A 17,192-nucleotide genomic window follows, 5' to 3' on the forward strand; every position below is an offset into this window, starting at 1 on the left:
GATGTGAACTGATTACCTAGGGCTGAAACATTCTTCATCCCAATGGTACGCTAGCAGTCATTTGAGCCTTTTCACAAAGGCTGCAGCCAGCTCCCTAACCCCTTCTCCCCAGGGGAAACTGTTTCCATACACTGACAATTAAATCAGCCTCTGCTCCCATTTTCTCTCTCTCTTTGAGGGATATAGCTAGTACGATTCATCATCTGTGGCTCCTTCATTCTTCTCTGGGCTGCAAGTCTGCCTGCCCTCTAAGCATGTGCTCCTTGTGTTTGCATGGGTTTATCTTAGCCCAAAGCCATGTATTCAAAGGCCTTGGGTATACCAAGGCAGGCCAGTCACTGGGTTTTTTAGACCTTGATAGATCAGGTGAATGAAGTCATCTCTGGCAGACTCTGCGCTGCGTCAGCTTTGCTTTTGAAGATTTTCCTGCCTCCAAGCCTGTACGTGTTGGTTTTTGACTGACTCTGCATGCTGCCTCTTGCTGTCAAGAGATCTCTCCCTCCCTGTTTCTGTATCAGGTGCTTTGTTGTTCTAAGGGTGCGAGATTTTGCTCTGGGCTTCATTTAGTGTTCTCAAGATGTGGCCTCTAACCTAAGCAGGTTGAGCAGTCTTTGCTGGCTCCACCTCAAAGCCTAAAATAGCGGAGCCTGAGGCTATTGCTTTTATCCTGTTGCTGCCAATCCCTTTGTCTATTTTATATGCAATGCCAACATTGTGGGGTTACTCTAAAATTAAAAATCCACTTCACCAAGGCCTTAGGCCCCTACCCACCATTGAGCGTGCAGTCAAATCCCAGCAGCATTGGAGTAATCATTTCAACAGTAATTCAGCCAGACACCTATAGAAACTTCTTCCCACCCCATCGTCGTCATGGGAAGCAAGCACTCAGATCTCTGCAGAAAAACCCATCAAATGGATGTCCCTTGCAGAGTGCCCAGAAGGTCACGAAATGGGGATGGGGTGGGTTCCAGTTGAACAACAGATTCGTGAGCCGAGGGAGGCAGAGCCATCGCTCTTCCAGGAGAGAACTGCATTTCCCGGAGGGGGTTACAAGACTCTCTCGTGTAAAAGCAAATCGCTGTTAATAATCAAAACCGGCTAATGGGCAGTGAGATCCCAGCAAGGTCCCTCTTTCCCCTGTTAGTGGGATCAGCATTGTTCTTCCCAGAATTTTCTTACTTGCAACTTGAACCAGGGAATCTTCCACTGCCTGGCCTTGCTTATTATGGCCGTTCCTCTTTAAATAGGGTCTTTTTTCTAACAAGCCATTGGATTTTCTCACTGTTCTTCTAAATAAGAACCACAGAGGCTGATGGCTTCTAATTTTTATTCATTTGTTAAATCTTTTAATGCTTTTGTGTTCTCCAGTAAACAAACTGCTGCAAACTGATTGCTTCTGAAGCACTTGGGGTTTCACAAGGAAATTTCTCACCTTCCTCTGGTAATACAAATCTTGCTTTCCCTTGGCCCACTGGTTTAGACCAGCACTGAAAGAAAATTAGACTTGCTGTGTACCAGGCCTCTTCTACAATAGCTAAAACACCGATAACTTTGCCCTTCTATAGCATATCTTCCATCCCAGCAGTCTACTAGTATAAGCAGTTTAGTTTTGCCTCAAAATCCCTCACTTGCCATATCTAGGAGGCATCCTTACATTATGCAGTGGCAGCCTTTCTCGCAAATTTATGCAGACTGACTCATTAAGAGACACTACAATGGGGGAGGAGGGGAAGGGATTGTTTGCAGTAGGACAATCTTATGCACAGGGACCCTAGATACTCTAATGTGGGCAAATGATCCATGTTGCAAGTGGCTTCTTCCCTTCTTTAAAACTGGTTTTCAATCACTGTATTTAGTCTGTGCTTTCCGTGTGGCTTTTATATTTAGCTGCTTTCTAATTTTAAAATCTTTTCTCTTGCATTCCTCCTCTTGGCCTGTTGTTTCCCATCTGGGCCTCAGCTGGGCAAGAGGTGCTGTCTTCTCTTTGATTTAGACATGGAGAGAGAAGATTTTGATGAAAAGGGCAACTCTTAAATCAACAGAAGGAAGGACTCTTAATGAAGAATCTCAATGCTGCTTCATTCATTTCTTAGAAGCCATGTCCAATCCACTTTATCAGTTTCTGCCCATTCTGCAGTCACATGCAAAAGACAGGCCCACCCTGTTCTAGTGCTTGTGTGCCCTACTGAGCCCCTCTGTTGCAGCTGAAGGAACTTACCGTACCGCTACCCCTTGGTTTACCATGAAACATCAAGTGTAGAGGCTGTAAGACATGTATCTACCCACACTGAAACCACTCAAGTGCAATCCTTTCTGCGGGAGAGGTCCTTGGTGTGAAATCAATGGAGCGACAATGATTTATTCCAGCTGAGGATCTGGCCCCACATGAATAGTCTTTCTCCAGCCGCTCCCTCCTTGCCAGTGGTTACTACAAAAGCATAGTGTTCTCCCTTCTCTCTAGGATTGCATACAACTAACTTTTGGCATTCTGGAGTCCAGTAAAGTTTACAGGCCATTTAGAACTCCTGTTTTCTCTCCTTTTATTGCAAGACTCAGGAGTGTATGTGGTATCACTGGGACAATGGAAACAATGTGAAACTTGTAAAATATACGATTCCTGACTTTATTACTCTTTTTTGTAATGGCTCATTATAAACTCATGTTCACTTTTTTCCATTTAAAAAACCAGCAATGAGCAGATTGCTGATCTGGGTAATTCTGAGTGCTGGTAACTTCCAATCAGCATCACTGAATGGGAACATTAAATTGACTCGACATGAAATGTTCACCAGGACGGGGAAGCCAGATAATTGAATGAGTCTGCATGATCGTTCCTTTGGGTAAAGACTTCATGGGCTATGGCTTGATATAGGAGAGTTTTCTATTTGATAAGCATGCAGAAAAGGAGTGTCTCTAGACACTTAGTCATTTCCAGGTAGCTGTGTGTGTTCTTCTTTTCAATGCTGTATGATCCATGAGGATTATTTTCTTGATGATTCAGCCCCTTATCTCGTGTCTTGTTTATGGAACCTTCAGTTTGCTTGTTCAGGTTCAAAGAGCGTCTCTCTGGGACTCTTCCAATGCGGGTTGTAATGCGAAAGACAGGATTGTTAATTCGTTTGAGAGGAAAGAAAATCGCTGGAGGAAAAGTTAAGATCCATCAGGCCACCAGCCTGAAACATTCAGTGAGCCAGCTGAAGACATGAGAGAGGAAAACATCCCGAAGGAATGAGAACTGTGTGCTACTGCAGACAGAACTGCATTCTGCACTAAGGTACACCACCAGGCTACATTCACCTGATGGGCTCTGCTGGCATTCAAAAGCAAACTCCACCCTCCATAATTCATGCCAGTTGATGTTATGAATCTTATATATGCAGTCCCAAGGTCTCTCTTGCTTTAGGGATACTAAACTGATCGCTTTAAAACAAGTTAAGTCTTCCAAAAAAGAACAAATCTCTCTGCTCCTCTTGTCAGATTTAAGTCTCTACTTAAGATGATTCTAAACTAGAGCGCACAATAGGGGCTGATCTTGCATTCCCTACTATTGGAATAGATGTCTTGCATCCCATCCCAATAGTATCAAGAGGCTGATACAGCCTCATCTCAGGTGCTAAGGCACAGCACAGTTGAGGGCCCTCTGCTGAGAACGCTCTAACATCACTACAGTAGAACCTGGTTTCCATCAGCCTTTACATCCCCTTCCAGTGCAGTTGCTGTGATTAGGTGTGTAGCAGGAAGTGGGTCCTACTGATTATCTTGTATCTTACTTATTTTATTTTGTACAGCAGCCATGTGTGGTCTCAGTACTGAAGAGAGACTGAAACATCAGGAGGAAGATTCTCTGCATTAGAATCCTAGTTGAGTCCAAAGATGAAGGCATGAGGCATTGAATTAGCCCAGTGGTCTGCAGAATTCATGGGGGGGAGAAGCGGTTTCCTAGAAATAGGATTTTCTCTCCCCTCCCTCCCTCTTTCTCTGTCTCAAAGTCCCCCAAGATGGAGAGTGTGTGTTTGTGTCTTGGACCTTTTCTATTGAACATTACACTGACATTCCTCCGTATATAATTTAAGCCATAGCTTGGCTCTGACAGCTTCTGAGTACCAACTGTGGTCAGAGAAACTTGTTCCCCAGCAATTGGCAGAAAGGAGAGGAGGCTACTCAGAAGCACAAAGGATGTGGACCTGGAGTAGGCATTCTCCATTAAATGTCAATTTGTCCCAATTTCTAATTCTGTCCCGATGGCCTTATGGAGCTCATCATTGCTATTGTATTTGAATTTGGAGGAACAATCATCCAGCATCCACTCTGCTGAAGTTCAGATTCCTTTACTTTAGGTTGGCAGTGGCTTGTACACACATGGCAGGGGGCAGAGACAGAGCTGAGAGCCTTTCTTAGTGGTCAAAGCATCCGCATTGATGTAATGAGACTTCCTGGAGCAACTGGTTCTAATTCCAGCAGATTCATCAAAGTCCCTCAAACTTTGAGAGGTAAATACAGTTTCTTCCTGGTTTCTCTTTGCAGGTCAGTTAATTGAGACTTTACAAAACCAAGGTCCTATCAGCTCTGTGTGGATGTTAAAGTCCCCATAGGGCCTTAAGCCAGAATAGGGGTTTGTCCTGCAGCCCTTGGCCAACATTTCTCGTCCTCTTGCTGTTGTGCCATGTGCCTGTGGTCCACCTGACTACGGTCTGCCCACCCCAGAGGTGGCCACATTTCAATGATCATCAGTGTTTGTTCTCACTTCCACTCTTACATACGTAGGAGAGAGAATTCCTTTCATTCTAAGCTCTTTACATACATAATTATAGTTTATAACTAATTTTGGAATGAAAACATTTATTTATCTGGATACAGAGTGCGTGCTGCTGAAATTCCCTTGAGATGACATTATAAAGGATGCTGCCAGTTGGTTTTCGTCAACATATCTTCTGGTACAAAACTGATCTTTTCTTACAAAAAATCCTCAGTAAAATTTTGTTTGATCATGTAAGGCAAAAGAGGGCTTGTGTTTTATTGTTGTGCTAATGAATGTTTTTCTCTAAGAGAAACACAAGGTATGATCTGATAAAGTGAGAATCCAAGGGCTGTCACTCTGGGTGTACTGTGTAAGGAGGCAAGACACTGAGCAGGCTGGTGTGGCATTAAAAAAACACCCCACACCTAAGTGGTAGCAATTGGCACCCTGAGAAATCCCAGCAGAGAAATTAAGGACTGAATGGGCCCTGGGAATAAACTATTTTCACCCTAGAAGTGGTTCCTCCAGAGTCCTCCCATGTTCAGCCACAGAAAAGGATGCCTGTTCCCAGAGTTATTAAAACACCACCTTCCTCTGTCATCCCATCCATTTCTGAAAGAAAAGCTCTCTAGGAACAGCACTGTTCAGAGCGCCCAAAGATCCAGTGACTTTCATATCCCTGTGCAAAGGGCCAGAATCTTGAGACTTGTACAGGGGAGAGTTAGGTGCCCAATTATCCAGACTTGGTAAACCTTAAGAGAACCTCCCATAGACTATTCAGAAGGATAGAATTCTGATCCCCCTATTTACATAGGGAAAGCAGCCAATTCCACAGGGAAATATACATTTAAACTAAACCAAAATGGCTCCAGTACCTATAAAATCCACCTTCCACTGCATTTCAGACTCCATGATAGAAAACTGTTATGCCATGTAATCCCTGCAACCTCAGTCCCATTACTTCCTCACGTGAACTCATGACACATGCATTGTAATAGGTGTCAGTAGTAGAGATGTCTATAGTTAAATTTGTGAACACATCCCATTCCTGTTTTCAGTTGCTTATAACTCTGCCAACTTTTAACCATTCAGATAGGAATCTTCCATGCTGCCTGTTTGCCTCTGACTGAAATATTTTTGGGAAGCTTCTGTAAAAATGGTTCAACCCTTCCCTAGGTTAGGGAAATTGACATTGTTTTGATAAGGGTAAGTTCTTACACCCATTTTGCTGAGAAGCTCTAATGTCTCCATGCTTTGGAGCAGTGACTTGAAATTTTGGCAAGGGGGTGGCCCTAGTGGCAGGGATGTGCCTTTCGCCCTCCCTGTGAATATCTGCCCAAATTTGGCCAAGTTATGAGCTTCTGAACAATCACAGTTAGCACAGGCTCTGAGGTTTGCAGCGTTATTTTTCAAAGATCCCGTCCACACTAAACATGTTCCATCCTCATGCAGCGCCCCAAGCTACACGGTCCCCAAAGGATGACTGAGCATGCTCCATCCTGCAGCTTCGGGGCAGAGCAAGACTCTTTCTGCATTGCTCCTGCATGCTGGTGGTGATCCTTGGGGCAGCGGTATCAAGGGCAGGCAGGGAGACTCTTTCATGTATGCTCAGTGCTCCCCCAGCTCAGCCCAGGTAGCGCAGCTACTTCTCACAAGTAATGCAATTTTGACCTCTACTGGAGCCAGTAGCCCAATGACAGGAGAAGCTCCAGCCCTGCCCAGAGGAAACCCCCTCTTATTGGCTGTCTTCCCCGCTTGCCTGCCTCTGGGGAAAGAGCAGCCAATCAGAGATGCTGCAGGAGGAAGGGAGGCGGAGCAGTGAAGCGCTCCTGGAGCTGCCCCCGCCACCCTGGAAAGGGGGCAAGAGGAACCCCATTGCCGCTGGTCCCCCCGCCCCAGGTTGGGAGAGGGGGGTGAAGAACCCAGGGAGCTGTAGAAGGTGGGCTGAGGGAGCAAAAACGATGCTGTAGCTGGAAGTTGTATAATTAATTGGGTTGGGGAATACTTAATTAGTTAGAAGTGTGGGGCTTGGGGAGAAGCTGGAAGCTCCACACCATCAGACAACCAGCAAGAGCTGCAGCCAGGACCAGAATCACCTTACAGTGTTAAAGCCTTGGCCCGTCTAAGCCTTAGCACAGATCAGGGACGTGGGTGGGTCCCGATTACACTACCGCATGGAAATGTTGCTCCTGGGAACCCTGGTTTGCTTCTAGCAGTAGTGCCTTTGAGGTCTGAGGGCTTTTTCTCCCATTCAGGATGCAAATGGAGGATGCTGACCATTAATTGTTGTCAGCCAGACATGAAAAGAGATGGGGGCGATGGGGAAGGGGTGATGGTTGTCCCTGCTGGAACTTGATTGGCCTTTTTTTTTGCAGGGAGCTGCTGGGACCTGAATTCTGCAATACAATATTATCTCAGCTTGCCTAGCATAGGAAGTCTGGAGGAAAAGTTCCTACCAGACAGAAGGAACTACGGAAGGTGGGGAATTCAAAGCAATCTAGGGCCAGCCCCTGGGTGGTGCAAAGCTGTAAGCCCTGGATGGCACACTCAGCCCTGAAATAAGTGTCTGGCTTTGCGCTCGTCCGGGTTTCTAAAGCAAAGGCTGAGACACAACCCCCCTCCTTCTCCAAACAATCCCTTCTGTAAATCTTTGTTCATGAAGTGTAACTGGGCTGGGCTATGTCTCAGCTCCCAGCCCTTTTCCTGTGGGTGGGGAGGAGGGAGAGAGTGCTTAGCTGACCTCGCTGTTCTTGCCCATACAGGTGTGCATAAATTGAAGGAATGCCAGACTGAGTGACAGGCGCCTCCCCTTACCCTCTACCTGAGCTGGAATAAAACTGTCCCTTTCTGGAAAAGGGATCCCACTACAGCTATCCTCACCCTCTCTCCTCCTCCCCTTACACCCCTGGTGAGAGAGACAGGCAGAGGGAATCATTTCTAAGAGAAAGAGGAGGAAGAGAAGTCAATATTTGATCAGAGGGGACAGAGATCCCTGCAAAGGTATGTCAAGTTCATGAGCTGCCTGCCCACCCTGAGGATTTAAACTTGGCAACTGAATGGAAAAGAGAGAAAGGGGATCAAAAAATAAAATAAACAGGCTAAGTGTGGACGTCTGCTGGTGGCAGTGAAGCAGTGAAATTCCCCTTTTGCCTTCAAAAGAATTTCTTGGCTTGCTGTGTGGGTGACTGCTATTTGGATTGTTGCAGAGTATTTGGACTTTGAATCAGACACAGCACTAATGAGGTTTGTGGAATTAATTTATCTGTGTTCTTTAGTGTGGCGCTTGCTCTAATTTTTTTGCTATTGATTAACAAAGGGGAACAGTTAAATGAGGCACAGGGCTTCTCTCACAGGTAGGCACAGGACAGATTGAGGTGGATTGCTTATTGTATGTATCTCCTTTTTGTTTTGTTTTTTAAACGTGTATTTTCATTCGTTTGTGCTGCTTGGAAATGGCACTGGTTGATCAGACAGGTTTGTTTTGCAGAGTTGTGCAGTTGTTTGGGGGCAAGGGGGTTCCCTTATTAAAATATGTGAAGTGCTGTGTTTACCTCACACACACAGCAGCAATGATGTCTGAGTTGTGGGATTAACAAAAGTTGTCCCAGGTTTCTAAGGGTTGCTCTTTTTCATTCCGCCTCTTGCTAGCCAGGGAAAGATGAACTGTGCCAGCAGAGAGGGCATAGGGAACTTGCAACTAAGATGGCCCAAGGTGTTCAGAGCTACAGGTTGGGTTGAGCCCATTATAAACACAGGGGCCATTTTGCAAAATGTGGATCTGTGTCCAAAGTTTGGGGTTGAGCCAGTTAAAAATGGGCCACCTATGAAATCCGTGTTCAGATTCAGGGAGTTTGGGCTCTTCTGAATTGCAGACAGAGCTCTGCTTTTTCTTGCTGGCAAATCTGGTGTAGTGTGTGCACAAGAGAAGGAATAAAGGGATGGAGGGGCGGTGAGTGTGGGGGGGGATAAGGGGTCAACGTGCATGTGTTGGGGACAGGATAAGGGGAATAAAGTGTGTCGGGGGGAGATAAAAGGGGCAGTGGAGGGTTAGAGGACAGGAGGGGGCCATGTGCCGGGCAGTTGGAGGAGAAGGGGCTGTGCGGGGAGGGGAGCAGGGGAAAGTGAGGGGATTTGTGGACGTGGGGCTATATCAGAATTCTGAATCCTGGTAACAGCACAGACAAGATTTGTAGTGCACTGCTGCAGATGCTCACCTCAGCAAAACCGTCTCCAAACTGCTGGGCCCCTTTGTGGGGAGGCGACTGGGAGGAGAGGGGCACTAGAGTGAATGTGCTTTTCCAAGGGGCATTCAGTACACCCAGCTGGACAGGGGCATTCCCCATGGGGTAACATTAGCATTGGAGGGAACAGGATACCACCGGGCATTGCTAATAAGTTATGGAGCATTTCACTGAGCAGCCACCAGTATGAATCCTGCCCAGCTCAGCAGGAATTAAAGGTTGTTCCCACCTACTGGATATTTGGTGGCCCTTAATGGGTTTGCTTTAATGAGCCATGTCACAGACGCACCCCTATGTTTTGCACTAGGTCGGGGGGGCCAACCTGCAGCTCCTCAGAAGTTCTTTTGCGGCTCTTGTACAGGCACCGACTCTGGGGCTGGAACTACGGGCGCCAACTTTCCAATGTGCCGGGGGGTGCTCACTGCTCAACCCCTGGCTCTGCCACAGGCCCTGCCCCCACTCCCGCCCTTCCCGCCCCCTCCCCTGAGCCTGCACTGTCCTTGGTCTGCCCCACTCCCCCCCCCGCCGCGAGCCTCCTGCATGCCATGAAACAGTTGCTCAGGAGGTGCGGGGAAGGAGCGGGAGGCGCTGATCGGCGGGGTGGGGTGGGGGAGCTGATGGGGGGCTGCTGAGATATTACTGTGGCTCTTTGGCAATGTACGTTGGCAAATTCTGGCTCCTTCTCAGGCTCAGGTTGGCCACCCCTGCACTAGACTGTAAGCTGGAGGCAAGGACTGTCTTGTACAGCATGTTTGTACAGTGCCTAGCACGATGGGGCCTGGATCTTGGGAGTTCCTGCAGCACGGGCTGAAATTACATTACTATAGATGGCAAAAGTTTGTGTCTCACACGCTGGAGGGATATTTTAGGGGGATCTCTCTCCTAACGTCTGAATTTTTGGAGTTAGCAACAGAGAGTTCTGGCTCCTCTGCCTTGCGGCGACTCTCTGCATGCAGCCATGCTGGGGGGCTGATGAGTCCACAATCACATTGCTCCATCTGCCTGTCGTACTCTCATTCAGGGAAGGGCTTAGCCTGAACTGAGGCAGCTGCGCTTCCAGCCAAAGAGCAGCTTGCCGCTGCTCCCCAGCCCGCAGAGGAGCAGACCCAAGCGTTGGGGGTGTCCCCAGTGCTAGCGTGGTTAGTCCGCCTTCATTCTTCGTGTGGATTGCGGCAGTGCCTGGGAGCCCCAGTCAAGAGCTAGGACACATTGTGTCAAGCGCTGTACAAACACAGGACAAATTGCCAGTCGTTCCCAGTGTGCCAATGTGATGTGCTGCATCTCGTTGAGTGGTCAAACACGAACTCCTTTTAGGGGGTTATACCTGGAGCCATGTGCCATTGGAAAGGGCATTTGGCTTTGGTTTGAAGTGGTGTCTCTGATTGGCCCCTATTGCTTATGCACGTGTGTGTGAACACAAGAATAGTCTGACCCTGTATGGTCAATGGTGCATCTAGCCCAGTATCCTGTCTTCCAACAGTGGCCAGTGCCTGATACTTCAGAGGGAATGAACAAAACGGAGCAATTATTGAGTGATCCATCCCCTGGCATCCAGTCCCAGCTTCTGGCAGTCAGAGGTTTAGGGATACCTGGAGCATGGAGTTGTGTCCCTGACCCTCTTGGCTAACAGCCATTGATGGACCTGCCCTCCATGAACTGATCTACTACTTTTTTGAACCCAGTTATAATTTTGCTATTCACAACATCCCCTGGCAACGAATCCCACAGGTTGACTGTGCATTGTGTGAAGAAATACTTCCTTTTGTTTGTTTTAAACCTGCTGCCTATTAATTTCATTGGATGACCGCTAGTTTTCGTGTTATGTGAAGGGGTGACTAACACTGTCCCCAGTTCATCCGTACCAGTCATAATTTTTTAGCCCTCTATCATATCCCACATTTCAGCCATCTTTTTTCTAAACTGAACAGTCCCAGTCTTATTAATCTCTCCTCCTACGGAAGCTGCTCCACACCCCTCATCATTTTTGTTGCCCTTCTCTGTGCCTTTCCCAATTCTAATATATCTTTTTGGGGATGGGGCAACCGGAACTGTACATAGTATTCAAGGTATGGATGTACCATGGATTTATATAGTGCATTATGATATTGTCCTAATTATTGCTAACGTTCTGTTCACTTTTTTGACTGCCGCTGAACACTGAGCAGGTTTCAAAGGACTATCCACAATGACTCCAAGATCTTTCTTGAGTAGTAACAGCTACTTTAGACCCCCTCATTTTGTATGTATAGTTGAGGTTATATTTTCCAATGTGCATTACTTTGCGCTTATCAACATTGAATTTCATCCGCCATTTTGTTGGCCAGTGACCCAGTTTTGTGAGATCCCTCTAACTCTTGGCAGTCAAATTTGGACTTAACTATCTTGTGTAATTTCGTATCGTATGCAGACTTTGCCACCTCACTGGTTATCCCCTTCCAGATCATTTATGGATATGTTGAACAGCACTGATCCCAGTACAGATCCTCTGTGGCCCCCACTGTTTACTTCTCTCCACAGTGAAAACTCACCATTTATTCCTACCCTCTGTTTCCTGTCTTTTAATCAGTTACTGATCCATGAGAGAACCTTCCCTCTTATTCCATGACAGCTTACTTTGCTTAAGAGGCTTTTTGAAAGCCCAAGTACACTTTATGAACTGGATCACCCTTGTCCACGTGCTTGCTGACATCCTCAGAATGCTAAGATTGGTGAGGTGTAATTTCCCTTTGCAAAAGCCTTGTTGACTCCTCCCCAACATATTAAATTCATCCATGTGTCTGACAATTCTGTTCTTCACTGTGATAGGTAGATTGGGAAGTAATGAATAGATTTCATTTGCATTATCAAAGAGCTCACACTTTGCAGACTTGTGCCTGGATAGAATCTAGGGGTGCCAATTTTGGTTGGATGTATTCCTGCAGGTTTCAATAATCTTTAACTCCTGGAGACTCCAGGACCATCCTGGAGAGCTGGCAATGCTAGTAGACTCTCTGTCGGGCATGTTCACAGAGTACTCCCCAGTGATTTAAATCCAGGTGGGTGTGTAAGGGATTATAGACGTGCAAAGAGCCTGCCGCTCCCACTTGAGGCTTGGACAGGAAATTCAGTTCGGACCCTGCTGCCAAACCATTCTGCAGGAGTGAGGCCATTTCAAGAGGGAAACATTAAAGCTGCTGTGGATTGTTCTGGGATAGTCTGACTGAGGGGGTCAGTGACTCGCACTGCCCTTTCCCTTGTGAAGAGAGGCTTTCTTCACACGTGTGCCCCTCACATCCCCAGCTGCCCGGAGATGGCCTGGGGGTTTCTAAGCACCTAGCTGCATTTATGGCTACAAGAGTAGTGCTGTCCAAACTCCTTGCCAGCTGCTGCCAGCCGCTGAGTCGCCAGTGTGACCTCTGGCCCCAGGGAGGGGCAGCTCTGTGAGGCTGGGTAGAATAGTGCACTAAGTCCTGGACCAGGAGTGGGTGGTTCTGATGCCAGGATCATAGTAATGATGACGATGGCCTGCTCCAGGGCCAGGAGAGGCTATGGGGCCGTTGCAAAAGAACCAAACTTCCTTAATTGGAAAGGGCCCCTCCCGGGGATTTACTGTGCATGTGAGTCGGGGGGGAACAACTTGATTTGCACATACGGATGTCGGGGGTCCCAGCAGGAGCGCTTTGAACATCCGCCATACATGCTTCGAAGGGCAGCTGAGCACATCACTTTTAAAGGGTCAGATCATCCGTCCCTTCCTCAGCGAAAACTCTGAAATTGGGGGAGATTCGCCTTGGGGGCAGGGAGATTCACTTGGATTTGGACACGCTGAGCAGGAGGCAGCATTGACGTTCACCATTCAGAGAGGGAAGGGTGGTCTGGTGCTGGAGGCACTGGACTTGGGCATGTGTGAGATCTGGGCTCAGTTCCTGGCTCCCTGTATGACCCAGGACAAGTCTGTGCATCTCTCCAGGCTTTGAATTCCCATCTATAAAATGGGGAGCGTGTTTCCTTCCTCTGTCTCGTCTGTTTGGACTGTCAGCCCTTTGGAGCAGGGTCTGTCTCTCACCGCGTGACTGTGCACAATGCGTCCTGTTAGCAGATCTTACCACCCTTGCTGCAACGATCACGTTAGTGCTTCCGTAGCAGTGCAAAAGAACCATGTGCTTTGCACCCAACCTGTCCTCCTGCGAGCTGTTGCCTCCAGCTCCTGGCTGGAGACGGTGATCCGGGAGGGTGCGGGGTTAGGAAGAGGGATATTTCTTACCAGTGCCTGTCAGAAATAGGGGGCAGTATTCTGGCAAGCGGCCCCGCATCAGTGGCGGGGGCTGCGGTGCTGTAGGAGATGCTGCTGGGGGTGAGGAGTGGGCTGCTGTGTGATTCCCCCCACCCGGAGGGCTTCGGGAAGGGGAACGGGAGGAGAAGTTACTTGGGAGGAGAGGCTGAGGAAATTCCTATTGTCCAGCAGCTCAACAGGGCCGTCATAGACAGAGATGGCCTGAGGGGAAACCTGAGCACACTGAGTCGTTTCATATCTCATCATGGGTGTGGAGCACAAAAGGCTGCTGTGTCCTGCTCTGCAGTTCTAGCCTTGCTTGGGGAGGTGCTCAGCTCACACCAGAACATGCTTCTAACAGCTGGACCCTCAAAATGCATGGACACGGAGACCCAGGCTGGGGGTGGCGGCTGTTCTCTCCTGGCTCCAAAGGTTCCCCCCAATGTGTGGGGGGAGGCAGAGGGCTGCCTCTCTGCAGACTATGACTTCTTGATCTTTCCCACTCGGTTTTCCTCTTCCCTTTTGTCCATGTTCCCTTTGCTCCCATCAGGTTCCCTCTCTGTCTAGAAACAGCTGTCACCTCCGCCAGTTAGTATGGCAGAGCGGCCCAAGCGGATGGAGTCCTCCTCTCAATGGCTGGCCCTTAGTGTGTCCCCTGAATGTTACAACCACACAGATGCCAGCTTCTCAGCTGCGGTATCTGTCCTGGGTGAGCATGCCAAGTGCCTCTGCCTGGCTGGGCCAAGCTCAGCTGGATGGGAATCTTGCCCTCCCTGGCTATATTGGCTGGCCCCAGCTGTTCAACTCCAGACGCTGTGCAGGCACCAAGGTATCTGGGCTTAAGACTCCGCCTCACCCCTGGGCTCTGCCCAAAGCTCCTGGCCAAGGAGAAGCTTGGAAAAGTGACAAACGGCAGCGGAATCCTGGCTCTCCAAACCCCTTCTCCAAAACGTCTCTCCTTACTCCGGTGCTTCCCGACGAACCAGACGTCTTTGCCCTGGCTCAGGCCATTCAGATAATCAGGAACCCGTTGCCAAACTTACCAGAGCAAAGGCCTTGCACTTCGAGTTTTATGTCCCAAAACCGATTGGATCAAAATCCTGGTCCCATAGAAATTGCTGGGAGCTTTTCCCACTGCCTTCAGAGGGGTCAGAATTTCATACGTGGACTCCTGATGACCCATTATCTTCTACTGCGCTCACTGCCTAAAGGTGAGGTCTGCTGACAGATGGACGGACAGATAGACATCTATAACCTTGCTCATCACCATGTGGCTTCTGCGCTCGGTTATATTGGTGGTCCCTTTCTAAAGCAGATCCAGCGGCAATGTTGTACTGAGCTATGTTCATGTGGAGTAGGGGGAAGGTAGAGGAGGAAAGCACCAGGGCTTCTGGGGTCATGACCCATGCCAGATAAACTGTAATTTGTGATTTTAGGAATTTACACTTCTATTCTGCACTTTGGTAGATGCTGCTTTTTGATTTAGAGGATTGCATTAGTGCAACTGCTACAGGCAGCAGAGATCCCTCTACCAGAGCTACTGCTAAGAGACAGGAAACCTTAGCAGGATGAAATGGTCCGTGTTCATCAAGGTTCCCTACGAGGTCTAATGTTTTAATCTATTTATTAATTATTTGGAAAGGAGGGTGAGGTGGCACACTCTGCAGGTGTCACAAAGCTATCTTTGTTAGTCACAGCCGGAGAAAACTGGCAGGAACTTCAGAGGAGGGACCTCCCCCAGCTAGGAGAATGGACAACATGCCAGCAAATGAAGTTCATTGTTAAATGCAAAGTAATGCACCTTGAAGGGTAACATTTAAACTACTCCAACACCTTACAGGGTTCTAAATTAATTGTGTCAGCCAAAGAAAGGGACCTGGGCGGAATAGGTCAGAAGGCATAGACAGCTCAATGAGGGTCTCCCTGAATGTGTAGCTGCACTCTAAAAGGCAACCAAAATGTTAGTGTGTAGAAGGATCTGAAATACTGTGTGCAGTACTCATCACCCCATCTCCAAAAGGATCCTCCAGAACTGGAGGCAGTTCAGAAAAGGGTGATAGGAATGATCCAGGGCTTGGAAAAACTCTCCTATGACTAGAAATGGGAAAAGCCTGGGGTTGTTACTTTGGAAAGAAGATGAATAAGGGGAGACATGATGACAGTGTATGAAATAATTAATGGTTTAGAGAAGGTAGGTCAGGAGTTTAGGTCTCCCTGTCTTATATCACAAGAACAAGTGGCATTCAATGACATTTAAAAGTGGCAAATTCAAAACCAATAAAAACAAATGCTTTTTCACACAACACACAAACCAAGTGTGGAATGCGTTGTGTCAGGATGTTCTTGAAGCCAAAAAATAGTGTGATTCAAAGAGGGGCTGGATGTTTATAGGGATAAGAATATCCAGAATTATAGCTAATGCTAATAAATCCTGCAAGGGATATTAAACCTCATGCGCCAGGGTTTAAACCAACAGCTATTGGGGATTAGCATGAAATCTACCATGGGGGACAGATTCTCCCACATCTGCCGAATGCAAGGTTTCTTGCACCTTACTCTGAAGCTTTGAGTGTTGGCCACTGTCAGAGACTGCATACTGGACTAGATGGACTTCAGGTTTGATCCAGTCTAGCAATTCTTAGGGTACTTATCGAGATATGATGCCTTCCTAGGATATCGATTTTCAAGCAGCTCTGGCTCTTTCACATGTATTAATACGCCATTGGTCTGTGCCCCTATTAATGATGCACTTCACGTTTGTTGGGAGGAGGTGCTCCCCTTTCCAGCCAGGGCTGCACACATGGACCTCTCTTCCATTAAAACTGTCCTGGAATCCAGATGCAGCATCCTGTCAGGTTTATGCCTAACCCATCCTGCCAGCTGGTACAGCCATATTGGTTCAGTAAAGGTACAAGGAGCAGACTCTGGCCAAGACTTTAAGGTGGCTCAATTGAGGCACCCACATACTTTTAAAAGTCACTCTTTAAAAGGAGTTGCAGAGGGTGGTTGCTCCTTTCTCATACCCTTTGCCGATTTAACCTGTAACCCCTTCAGGGAAGGGACTATGTCTTATCGTGTGTATATGCACCACCTAGTACAAACAAGCCCTGATTGCAGTTGGGAATTTCTACTGCTACAGTAATACAACTTACATTTTGCATTCATATTCCCATTTTACAGATCAAGAAATTGAAGCGTAGAGATAATTAACACCCATCTCTTATCTAGTGCTTTTCATCAGTCGCTCTCAAAGCACTTCACAAAGGAGGTCAGTGTCATTATTCCCCTTTTACAAGTGGGGAAACTGAGGCACGGAGGCAGAGTGACTTGCTCAAGGTCACCCTGCAGGCTAATAGCAAAGCTGGGAATAGAATCCACGTCTCCTGAGTCCTAGTCCAGTACTCTTTCTCCTCAGCCCTTCTTGAAATGACTTGCCCAAAGTTGCAATGTGAGTTAATGGCAGAGTCAGGATTTAGATCCCAGGTCTCTGGGCTCCCAGTCTGGTGCCCTGCCTGCTGCACCCTCTTGCGTTCCCTGTGCTAGAACTGGCCAGCGCTGCTACTTTCCTAAGCTGCACCTTTAGAAAAGAGAGAAACCAAGAGCATAACAGACCACGCATCTGCTAGTGAGTGCATGGAGAATACACTCTAACAAATCTTTTCGACTGAGAAATGTTCACTTCCTCGCAGGGGTTTGGAGCAGTTTTCACTGGCTAAGAGGAAATGTGAGACAAAAGGAGAATTCAAAACACTCTGTGGTTGTTAAGACACAGTAATCTCCTGCTTTTAACTCCTGCTCGTCGGGGTTCTGAAATGATCTGACCTGTTGTTGGGCAGCTGTGATCATTCTTGGCGAGCCTGGTGTGTGTTTGGGTTGTTTTGAGGGGGTGTTTTCCCCAAGGCATCTCCACATTGATCTGACCATGTGGTGCTCAGGGCAGGACTGAGCACTGGACCTACTC

General features: G+C 47.7%; 1 protein-coding gene across 4 annotated transcripts in view; it reads left to right on the plus strand.

Annotated features, from left to right (window-relative positions):
* The first annotated feature begins 7,340 nt into the window (after positions 1–7,340).
* The window catches only part of ITGB4 (integrin subunit beta 4), a 58,302-nt gene continuing 48,450 nt past the window's right edge, over positions 7,341–17,192 (plus strand). The window contains exon 1 of one of the 4 annotated variants that reach the window (XM_048818169.2): positions 7,341–7,981. In XM_048818169.2, the coding sequence (XP_048674126.2) occupies positions 7,977–7,981 (5 nt within the window). In that variant the 5' untranslated portion in view covers positions 7,341–7,976. The remainder of the gene's footprint in view (positions 7,982–17,192) is intronic. The other 3 variants (XM_075119274.1, XM_075119276.1, XM_048818166.2) reach the window with 3 other exon arrangements.

This window comes from Caretta caretta, chromosome 14, assembly GCF_965140235.1.
Source record: "Caretta caretta isolate rCarCar2 chromosome 14, rCarCar1.hap1, whole genome shotgun sequence".
NCBI classification, from domain to species: domain Eukaryota; kingdom Metazoa; phylum Chordata; order Testudines; family Cheloniidae; genus Caretta; species Caretta caretta.